This window comes from Propithecus coquereli, unplaced genomic scaffold (assembly GCF_000956105.1).
Source record: "Propithecus coquereli isolate 6110/MARCELLA unplaced genomic scaffold, Pcoq_1.0 Scaffold8, whole genome shotgun sequence".
Classification (NCBI taxonomy): domain Eukaryota; kingdom Metazoa; phylum Chordata; class Mammalia; order Primates; family Indriidae; genus Propithecus; species Propithecus coquereli.
The window spans coordinates 12513728-12525818 of record NW_012154173.1 but is presented as its reverse complement, the minus strand read 5'-3'; the positions used below and the strand labels follow the sequence as shown (position 1 = coordinate 12525818).

Sequence of the window (12091 nt, the reverse complement as noted above, 5' to 3'; positions counted from 1 at the left end):
TTCCCTGTAACCTACCGAAGGAAGTCTAATGCAGTAAAAGGCTTCAGGGAAAGAAATACTCTTGAGGGGAACGTGAGAAATGGCTGACATGAGGCAAAATGTCCAGAAGGGAGACCTCAATGCCACTGTGGTTTTCTCTCATTTTCCTACTGACTTCAGATCTGCTTTAAGGGATCCTCCATCCTGGACCTCAGAATCTCCTCCCCATACTCTTGGCTTATGGTATGTTCAGTGCCCTAAACTATTTAGTGATATATGATATTAAGATATTTGACGGTAGAACTCTTTCTGTGATGCAGTGTGGCATTAGATCCTTATTATTCTCAAAATATCTCCTTGGAAAAGATGTTCAACATTACAAATCAAAACCACGATAAGATACCACCTCAAATTTGTTGGGATGACCACGATAAAAAAAAATCCCTAGAAAATAATTGTCGGTGAGGATATGGAGAAACTGAAACTCTTGCACACTGTAGGTGAGATTATAAAATAGTATAGCTGCTATAGAAGACAGTATGGAGGTTCCTCAAAGAATTAAAAATAAAATTATCTTTATGATCCAGTAATGCCACTTCTGGGTATATATCCAAAACAATTGAAAATGGGATCTCAAGGAGTATTTGCACATGCACATTCAGCGTAGCATTATTCATAATAGCTAAGGTATGGAAGCAACCTAAATGTATGCAAATGGATAAAGAAAATGTGGTATACACATACAATGGAATACTATTCTGCCTTAAAAAAGAAGCAAATCTTGCCATATGCTACAACATGGATGAACCTTCAGGGCATTATGCTAAGCCAATCAAAAAAAGACAAATACTAAACGATTCCACTTATGTAAGGTATCTAAAGTAGTCAGACTAATAGAAACAGAAATGCAAGGATGACTGTTAGGGGTTGGAGAAGGGGAAAACAGAGTTTCTGGGAACAGAATTTCAGTCATGCAAGATGAAGTTCTAGAGATCTGTTGTACAGCAATGTGCATATAGTTAACAATGCTGTAATGTACACCTAAAACTTGTTAAGAGAGTAAATTTATGTTGTTTTATTTACCACAAACACAACCACCAACCTGAAAAAAAAATCTCCAAGGAAGGTCCAATTAAAATAGTTGCATATATAATAATTTATTACTGCATAATCCATCTCAGCCCACAAAATAGTCTATTTCGTTTTCCCTAGTTCTACTAGCACAACAGGTTGGGGAAATAGGATAATTCTTACTCATTTGTTTAAAAAAATAAAAAAACAAACAATTCGAAATACCTATGAAAAATGTACTTTAAATTTAAACCAACCAGTGAATTACAAAAATAAAAATACCACTATTCTACAGTCGAATAGTGGTATTTGTGCCCTTTTATCTTTTATTTATTTCTATGTTTGAATTAGTATACACAAATCTGATATTTAGCCATTTGTAATAGTGAATAAATAATACACACATAAGTAAATTGTATAAGCAAATTATGATACAATTGGAAACTCTTACTCTGTTTTCCTTACCACATCCCAAATATCTAATTCATTTCTCAAAAATTAGCAACATTCTTCAAACTAAACACAGTAAATTATATATAAATACCAGCTCATGGAAATTTAAATATACCTGGCAAATCTTAGACGTGAGTTGTTTCAAAACCAATATATCCAATATCTGCACAGCATTAATATAAAGTGTGAATGTGCTTTCTATGTTACACATTCTAATGTACATTAGAATTCTATTTCTACATATCTATTTAAAATCATTAGGGAAAACATTCAACAGTAATTAAAGATCATAATAAAAATAATTATAAAAAGTCACAAAATATTTCTTTTCTTAGGATTTCAAAATATACCCTAGCTGACAATCTCTATAGATTTCTTATCCTTATATAAACAAAGAAGGCTCTAGAAAGCTAAACTTATCAGAGTTTAAGAAAGTTAACAGTTCACTACTCAAATTTTCTTTAAGACACTAACGTACTTTCAGGAAGCAAACAAAAATATTGTAAATAATAAAGGTTACAAGAGAGGTTGTAATTTGCAATCCTTGTATAAGAAAGGGAATGTACTCACTAAATTATTAGAATACAAATTTTAAGTTCTTAAATTAGAGCAGTATTCATCTCTGACATAAAACCATTATACAAGGTTAAAGGCTTTGAAAAAATTTGACAAATATTTATTTTACATAAACTAAGAACAAACATTTTGCTCAGAACTGCTACAGATACGATCTCTGCCACCAAGAAATTATCATTCAATCGGGTTAAGAAAAAGAGAGGTACACAAAACACTAATCAGAATAAGATTAGACAGTACAAGAAATGATACAGAGTGTCAAAGGAGATGAGTTCATATTGGTTGGGGGATTAAGAAGTGCTTTGTGAAAAATGCATTATTAGAGAACGCATTATTGAAGAACGAATAGCAGGGCTGTAATGGTAATAGAATCAGGAAAAGGAAGCCATTTGGATAGAGAGCAAAGAGTATGAATAATGACACAAATGCAAAAAAAAAGGAGTATGAATAATCACAGGCGTATGTGTTAGCAACGATAAGTAGTCTAGGGTAATAGTTTTAGGGCATACACACTGATGAAATGGAATATAAGAATATAGGAGAAGACCCAACTGATCAGATCTGGAGTCTTGGTGAAGGCCCCTTTCCCCTGGACCGTCTACTGTCATCCACCTGGATTCCCTGTCGCTGTGCTCTGCAAACCTAAAACAGCTGTAACACTCTAGCCTTACAGCCTATTAAAGGTGAGCAGATGTCAACTGGCTGAGAGGGAAGAGGAGAAAGGAATTCCAGGCAGAAGACTCAGAGGTAGGAAACCACTAACACACGGGTGCCTGTGCCTGTGTATGTCACACGGCAGGGGACACAAGGGCAAGGAGGTTGTGCGTTGGAACAAGGGATTGTATGGCAGGACTGGAGACAGATCACAGAGGGACTTCTCTGCTATAGTGAGGGTTCTTCTTTTGGACTTTGTCACAGACTCCGCCAGCAGTCATTCAAGTTGGGGGAAATGATCAACCTGGCTCCTTAATGGGGGTATCTTAGGGAAGATCTTTAGTTGCTTCTTGTGGCCCACTGCTGCTCCCTTGGGCACAGTGGTAGATACGACTGCTTCTAAGCCCCAGCATTAGAAGAGGCAGGAGTGGGTGGCACGCTCTGCCCTTTGACAAGTATGAGAGAAGGCTGAGCAGCCAGGAAACGTGGGTGTTCTTCACTAAAGCCAGAGTAGGAGGTGGGGTTAGAACAGAAGGAGAGGGCTGGCACCTACAGGGCTCAGCACAAGGGCTCTTATCTGCAAAGCGTGCCCATTGTCACAATATGACTCCGTGTTAAGTCATTAGTGACAATGTCATAAGAAACTATAAAATAATATTTCACATTTAGAAATTTCTCTTTGTGTTTGAATTTGCACGTGAGTTCTTCTGAGAATGTTTCCCATCTTTCTGTCTAGCTCTCTACTGATCTGTCATCGTGGGTCTCTCTTACTGTCTTTCTATCTGTGTCATTTTGTCATTTCCGCTCTTCACTTCCTCCGGCTCCTTCTAAGTCCCCTCAAGAAGTTATAAAAATGAATGAAAGGTTCCTTATAAAACAAAATTTATTATTTCTTGTTATAGATGAGACAGTTTATAGTTTTCTAGCATTTACTGTAACTTTATCTTTTCTTATTGTTTTATTAGTTGTACATTCCCTATGCCCTGGAATCAGTAGCACTGAAAAACCCAAACATCTCCTGTTCCCAGTACGGGGTATTGCTAGAGTCTAGAGAAGATGGTAGATAACATCAAGCCAACTCTGCTGAAGATGGTTAGAGGCTTCTCATTTTATGCCAGCTTCTCCAGATTCCAAATACTCTCCTACCTGGTCCTGACCTGTTCCTTTCAGCCTCCAATCCAGCCAAATGATTCAATTTATCTTACTCTGCAGCTCAGCAGTCTGGGCACACGATGCAAGCCATCGAGCACTCCTGTGCCCCTCTCAGCCTCCTCTAGTCCCTGTTTGGAATGCTTCTCCACACCCCCAGCCCCGCCTTTTTTACCTATTAAGTTTTACTCTTACAGCAAGGCCCAGTTCAAATTTATTCCTCCTAAAGCCTCCTTCTTTAATCATACTTTATTTCCACTCTCCCCTACAGTCCCATAGCTAGTTTTTTATAAGCTGATTTCCCCCCAAATGAGTGAGAGCTCCAAGGAAAAGAACCATTGATCACTGGATTCCCCCTAGTGAATAACAATATGCCTTATATCTCATATATTCTCAATAAAAATTTATTGAGTGAATGCTTGCTCTTGGATGAAATTAATACATACAGTATTGATGTCTGATCAATGTTACATACATCAGTGACAGAATTAATTTTTCATACCAGTACAAGGTGATCAAGAAAACAAGAAATGTCTACTTTTTATGGTGTGAAAGCCAGTTTAGGTCTTGAAGTGAGAGCTCATGTCATAAATTGTTAAAATCCTAAAGCATTAGGGCACATTAAATTATTTAAATCCTCTTTATCTGAAAGCTGTTAAACAAAAAACTTCCATGTACTGAAGAAATAAAATAATAAGGGGATCCTAGAAGGAAATGAGAACAGGAATTCCATCCTTGCTCACTAATTTTAAGGATTTCATTAATAATATGAGCCATTACTTCACATGAAAATATATGAAAGTGAATTATAAGCAGTTCAGTGGAAAAATATTTTATCTTCATTAAAGCTTGCAATATCAAGTATATACTGTTGATCCTAAGTTATAAAAGCATACCTCATTTTATTGCACTTTGTAGATACTATGTTTTTTACAAACTGAAGCTTTGTGACATCCCTGCGACAGGCAAGTCTATCAGCACTATTTTTCCAACGGTACGTGCTCACTTCATGCCTGTCACATTTTGGTAATCCTCCCAATATTTTAAACTTTTTAATTATTATCATATCTGTTAGGATGATCTGTAATCACTGATCTTTAATGTCACTGTTATAATTGTTTTGGGGCATCATGAACCAGGCCTGTGTAAGTGAGTTCTGACTGCTACACCAACCGGCTGTTCCCTGCCTTTCCCATCTCCTCGGGTCTCCCCATTCTCTGAGACACGTCAATATTGAAAATAGGCCGATTAATAACCCTACAATAGCCTCTAAATGTTCAAGTGAAAGACAGTCACATGTCTCTCACTTTAAATCAAAAGCTAGAAATGATTACCGTTAGTGAGGAAGGCATGTTGAAAGCTGAGATAGGCTGAAAGCTAGGGCTCTTGCACCAAAGTTAGCCAAGGTATGAATGCAAAAGAAGAGTTCTTGAAGGAAATTAAAAGTGCTACTCCAGTGAATACACAAATGATAAGAAAATGAAACGGTCTTTTTGCTGATACAAAGGAAGTTTTGGTGTCCTACATAAAAAAAAAAATGAAACCAGCCACAACATTCCCTTAAGCCAAAACCTAATGCAGAGCAAAGCCCTAACTGTCTGCAATTCTATGGGGAAGCTGCAGAAGAAAAGTCTGAAGCTAGCGGAGGTTGATTCACCAGGTTAAAGGAAGACAGCCATCTTCGCAACCTAAAAGTGCAAAGTGAAGCAGCTGGTGCTCATGTAGAAGCTGCAGCAAGTTATCCAGAAGCTCTAGCTAAGATCAAAGATGAAAGTGGCTACATTAAACAACAGATATTTAATGTAGACAAAATAGCCTTACATCAGAAGATGCCATCTAGAACTTTCGTAGCTAGAGAGGAAAATCAATACCTGCCTTCAAAGTTTCAAAGAACAGGCTGGCTGATTCCCTTGTTAGGGCTAAAGCAGCTGGTAATTTTACAGCCAATGCTCATTTACTATTCAGAAAATCCTAGGATTCTTAAGAATAATGCTACATCAACCAAGCACAGTGGCTCATGCCTGTAATCCCAGCACTTTGGAAGGTCGCGGCAGGAGGATGGCTTGAGGCCAGGAGTGGACAACAAAGCAAGACCCTGTCTCTATAAAGAAATCAAAGAAAAAAATCAGCCAGGTGTGGTGGCACACGCCTGTAGTCCTAGCTACTCAGGAGGCTGACGTAGGGGGATCACTTGAGGCCAAGAGTTCAAGGTGACAGTGAGCTATGATTGTGCCACTGCACTCCACCCTGGGTGACAGATAAAAAGAGAGAATAATGCTAAATCTACTTGTGCTCTAGAAATGGAACAACAAAGGCTGGATGAACATCTGTTTATGGTCTGGTTTACTGAGTATTTCAGCCCACTGTTGAGACCTCAGAAGAAAACAAAAAGATTTCTTTCAAAATATTACTGCTCATTGACAGTGCACCTGGTCACCCAAGAGCTCTGATGGAGATGTACAAGGAGATAAACGCTGTTTTCATGCTGCTAACACAACAGCCAGTCTGCAGCCCATGGATCAAGGCGTAATCTCACTTTTCAAGTCTTATTATTTAAGAAATACATCTCACAAGGCTATAGCTGCTATAGATAGTGCTTCCTCTGATAGATCTGGGCAAAGTAAATTTATCATTCTAGATGCCATTAAGAATATTTGTGATTCCTGGGAGGAGGTCAAAATATCAACATTAATAGGAGTTTGGGAGAAGTAAGTTGATTTCAACCCTCACGGATGACTTTGAGGGGTTCAAGTCTTCAGTGGAGGAAGTAACTGCAGATGTGGTGGAAATAGCAAGAGAACAAGAATTAGAAGAGGAGCCTGAAGATGGGACTGAATTGCTGCAATCTCATGATCAAACTTGAATGGACAAGGAGTTGCTTCCTCCAGATGAGCAAAGAAAGTAGTTTCTCGAGATGGAATCTACTCCTGGTGAAGATGCTGTGAACACTGTTGAAATGACAAAGGATTTGGCATATTACATAATTTTAGTAGATAAAGCAGTGGCAGGATTTGAGAGGACTGACTCCAATTTTGAAAGAAGTTCTGTGGGTAAAATGCTATCAAATAGTATCACATGATACAGAGAAATCTTTAACAAAAGGAACACTCAATCAATGTGGCAAACTTCATTGTAGTCTTGTTTTAGAAACTGCCACAGTCATCCCAACCTTCAGCAACCACCGCTGTGATCAGTCAGCAGCCATCAACACTGAGGCAAGACCTTCTATCAGCAAAAAGATGAAGGCTGAAGGCTCAGATGATTATCAGCATTTTTTTAGCAATAAAGTACTTTTTATTAAGGTGTGTACATTGTCTTTTTAGACATAATGCCATTGCACACTTAACAGATTATAATATAGTGTAAATGTAACTTTTACATGCACTGGGAAACCAAAAAGTTCCTGTGACTTCATTCATTGTGATATTCACTTTATTGCGGTGGTCTGGAACCGAACCTGCAATATCTCCACGGTATGCTTATGCTTATTCTTCTTCTGTAGAACAGAAACACTATCGGCCTCCCCAATTAGGGAAAAAAGTTATTTGCTACCCATGACCATTGTTTGTTAAGTTACAGGATACAGAATTTCTAAACATTTATCATCATCATCATACCAAATTTATCATACTTTGGTATCAAAAAGTTGCAGTGAGGGTGCAGACCTTGGGGTGAGACTGCTTGGATTTGACCCTATTGCTCCACTTAGTGGCTATGTGACTTTGTCAAGCTACTTAACCACCCTGTGTCTCATGTTCCCCACCTGTAAAAGGGGAAAACAATATACCTATGACACAGTGTGTTTTGAGTATTAAACAGGTTATCAAATCCGAGTACTTTAAAAAAGTGCATGGCATATAGTAAGAACTATTTAGGTCTTGACTAGCATTAAAAATTCTCCAAGAAAATTTAGTCAGTTACAACAGGTCTAACTTAATTACTAAGTAACTAACTTAGTCAGTTAATAACTAAGGAACTATGAATGTGGGCCAAAGGAAAACCATCAGCTTGTATGGAATTCCATATTTAATGGCAATCACACTATTAGCCTCAAATTCTTGTGTGTACTTGCTTAGGTCCTACAAAGTCCATTCCAGTGTTAATGCTCTTGTAGGACTAGCAGCTACCCAACACGTGCCTCATAAAGTGCTATGTACAAGAGAACACCTATTAATTTAAAAACCTGGTAATTCCCCCTCCAAATTTCCATCCTTTAGGCCATTTAAAAATATCCTTTCTTCTTTGCCTTTATGTATAAAGCAAATGGAAAGTTGAGCACTGGCTGAAGAGAGAGCGGATTTGAGGGGAAGAACCCAGTTGGCCTGGCGGATGCACTGTAGGTTCTGACACTGGAGGGGGGTTCCATAAAGATGACCCCAGCTTTCCTGACTGTGTGTTCTTCACGATGGCGCCTCATGCAACCCAGCTTAACATCTCTAGGCCAGGAATGCAGGCTTGGTATATAATGATCATCTTCTCATGAGCTCCCAATTCACTTGATTTAGGCTAGGTATTGATGAAATACAAATTAAGTTTGGATAATGGTGTAAAGAGAGTAGTTGTATTTTATTTCAGGTGACTGCTGGGGGGAACAGTTGGGGGGAAGAGGGGGGACATACAGTTAGACAGGAGGGCCTGACTTATATGTTGCTCTTAAACCTTGGCTGGCTGTCAGCTGCCCAGAGAAATCAAACTGGCCTAAACAAAGCTGTCGATGGAGTGGTACCCATGGGCTGTGCAGAATTTCTGACACCAGAAAAATTTTGCATTTCTCAAGTAAGGTTGTAGGGAGAATTATTAATAGTCATTTCTCAACCTTTTTTTCTTTCATTTTCCATGTGAAGAGATTACTGTCTGAAGATCTTAGCATAGGTGAAGGGAAAAAAGGCACCTTTCTGCTTAATGTGGGAAAAATTCCTGAACACTTACTACAACAGGCACTTGCTGACTGAGTGTACACAGTTCATAAGTTTTTCAACAGCTCTAAGACCTAGGTGTTGTTATAGTTAAATTCAAGGAGGTACAATCATTTCCCCAGGTTCAAAAAGCTCACAGTGGAACCAAGATTCAGACCCAGCTTCTGATTCTGCTCTTTTTGAAAAACAAATTTATTAAACAAGGAATATTCTTAAAATATTTGATTAGTTGAGAACTTAAAATATATTTGTACATTTTTTCATTTGGTATTAAAAAGTTTTGCTTCCTTTTTCAAACCACGCTGCCTTTCAAATTAGTAGGAACATTATTATAAAAATAAGACGTGACAGGGTGTTTATTATGGTGCTCCTTGGGTGGCTGTGCACGCAGCCTTGTGATTAACACTGCAGTTAAGGCATGGCGCAGTCCCAGCGTGACACATCTTAACACGTTTTATGGTTTGAAAGGGGAATTACCAAGGTTTTGCAAACTTTAAAAACTTGAGCAAGACCTTCATTGTGGTTAGAAAGGTATATATAATTGTTTTAAAATGTAGAAGTGCTATCTAACATGCAATGTTCATAAACTTGAATCATTCCAAATCCTTAGAAACCTGAAACAACAAGCTTAATATTTTCTCTACTACAATAGTATCAGCAACTAGAAACGCAGAAACTTCAAAGCTCTGTATAACTTTAACCAGTTATTTCTCCTAAGAGTTGTAGGAACATTATTTTACCCATTTGTTGACACCAAAAATTGAGGACAAAATTGAGATTAAAATTGAGTTTTTGATAACCAGTGAACCCCAAAGGGAAAAAAAAAGAAGAAAGAGATGAAGGGAGAATGAGGTTAGTTACTGAGAGAAGAAATCTCCTGGATGCTGACTATTAGGATGATAGAATTCTGATGGGGAAATCAGGAAATAAAGACTGATTTTCAGGCCAGGTGCGGTGGCTCACGCCTGTAATCCTAGCACTCTGGGAGGCTGAGGTGGGCGGATTGTTTGAGGTTGGGAGTTCGAGACCAGCCTGAGCAAGAGCGAGACACCCCCGTCTCTACCAAAAATAGAAAGAAATTAATTGGACAACTAAAAATATATAGAAAAAATTAGCTGGGCATGGTGGCGCATGCCTGTAGTCCCAGCTACTCGGGAGGCTGAGGCAGAAGGATCGCTTGAGCCCAGGAGTTTGAGGTTGCTGTGAGCTAGGCTGACGCCATGGCACTCTACCCCGGGCAACAGAGTGAGACTCTGTCTCAAAAAAAAAAAAAAAAAAAAAAAAAGACTGATTTTCAGAGTGGCCTGGTATTAGAAACTATGTTGTGTATGTCATATTTTTAAGTTCTTAGAAGACAGAACTATACTTGAAAACTGTTTTATACAGAATTTAGCTAAACCGTCTACAGCCAAACCACCCTGAATGCACCTGATCTCTTCTGATATCAGAAGCTAAGCAGGGTTGCACCTGGTTAGTACTTGGATGGGAGAATTTAGTTCAACAATATATGCATCAAAATGGAAAATACTAAGATGATAATATGCTAATAGAATTTTATGATAGGGACAGATAGTTTCAGGCTCATATACCTAATAAAGACAAAGATGTGTTATTTTTCTAAAATATGCCTTTTCCGTATACTATATACAGTGTAGACCAAAAACGTATGAACTCTAAGAGGATGCTTTTAAGACAGATTACAAAAGACAATTATCTCCCTATCCCTGAAGGAAAGCAGCAAACACTTCAAGAGCATACACTGGCCCTGAGCACCAAGACACTGTTCATACATGCTGAATAAAGATTTATAAAGATTTTTTTTTGGCAGCACAAAATAAATGTTTTTTAAAATATTATTCTCTTAATATTTTTCTGTAGGCAAAATTATCAAAGAAGAGAAGCATAAAATGATCTCAGAAAGCTGTCACGTTCTCTGTTTCAACTCCACAAAAGAACTTTTACTAGAGGGTTAGAGGCTTTCAAATCTCCTGTCATTCAGGTTATGAAATTCTAATCTGGCAGCACGGCCAGTTGAGGCTCAGACTTAATCAAATATGCTGACAAGCGGAAACAGGAGGGGGTTCACTCCCATATCTCAGGTTTATGTCGGAAACTGGCTCCTCACTTGCAAATGATGACAATCACTTGCTGTTTAAGCTGTGAAAACTCCAGGGTGGAGGAAGGAGAACCAGTGGGCACCTGAGTTTACTAGATGGAAAGTTACGTCACCCTAACTCACCTCAGTTCTCCTCTGTCTTTAGGGAATGGCTGAATTTTATATAAAGCCTATTTATAAACCACTGCAAGTGATACTTGCATTCATCTTGCACTGTGACATCATTTCCTCATCAATAATTTAAGCATAAGAAATGGATTAAAGAGACTCACTCTGAAGGGCCTTCTTACACATGGAAAAACAGAAACCAATTCGGCGCTCCAAAATATTAATTCAGTCCTCTTACCTTGTTCTTTGATCTGACGAATTTGCTTCACAGTTTCTTTTAAGATTGCACATTTGTCAGGTTTGAAGTTAAAGTTGTCTATATCATTAAAATTTGCAAAAATCAGCTCGGCGAGTTCTTCTATATATTTATTTTCCTGTTCACGATTACGTTTCTCAGTGTTCCTTTTGGGGCTAAAAGGAAGAAACACGTTTTATGATGTATTTGAAAAAGAGCTATTACGAAAAAGATAAACATGGTAAACAAGTTTAAAAGAAAGCAAACAAAAGTTACCTATATAAACACAGAAGTACTTTGGGGGGGAAAAACCCAATTTTCCTAAACTGCTACATGCTTTTTAAAAATCAAACTTAGCCTAGTTTGTAATCATATGTCTACTGGTGCGATCATTTGTTCAATGTGCTGAACGTCTCCCGCTGGACTGTCAGCTTCACAGTGACAAAGGTCAGGACGACTGTGCTCACCACTGTGCTAATGTAGTGCTTGATACAAGTGGGCACTGACTTTATTGTCAAAATAATAAAGGAATGTTTTAAAAAGGTAAGGGAGGTTACATTTATAAAAATTTAAACATTTATTTACAATTCGTAACAGAAAAGAAGTTAAGTTAGTTATGATTTTTGGTAAAACATAAAAAATAATAAAAACAGCCAGGCATGGGGATACACGCCTTGTAGTCTCAGCTACTCAGGAGGCTGAGGCAGGAGGATGGCTTGAGCCCAGGCGTTTGAGGTTGTAGTGAGCTGTGATCATGCCACTGCACTCTAGCCAGGGCGACAAGTGAGACCCTCTCTTTAAAAATAATAATTGTAGGCCAGGCGCGGTGGCTCA

At 38.2% G+C, this 12091-nt stretch overlaps 1 protein-coding gene across 3 annotated transcripts in view; it reads right to left on the bottom strand.

The window, feature by feature from the left end:
- NCOA2 (nuclear receptor coactivator 2) overlaps nt 1–12091 on the bottom strand; it is a 179049-nt gene that overhangs the window by 82679 nt on the left and 84279 nt on the right. For all 3 annotated transcript variants that reach the window (XM_012663179.1, XM_012663180.1, XM_012663181.1), the window contains exon 3: nt 11261–11433. In XM_012663179.1, the coding sequence (XP_012518633.1) occupies nt 11261–11433 (173 nt within the window). The remainder of the gene's footprint in view (nt 1–11260; nt 11434–12091) is intronic.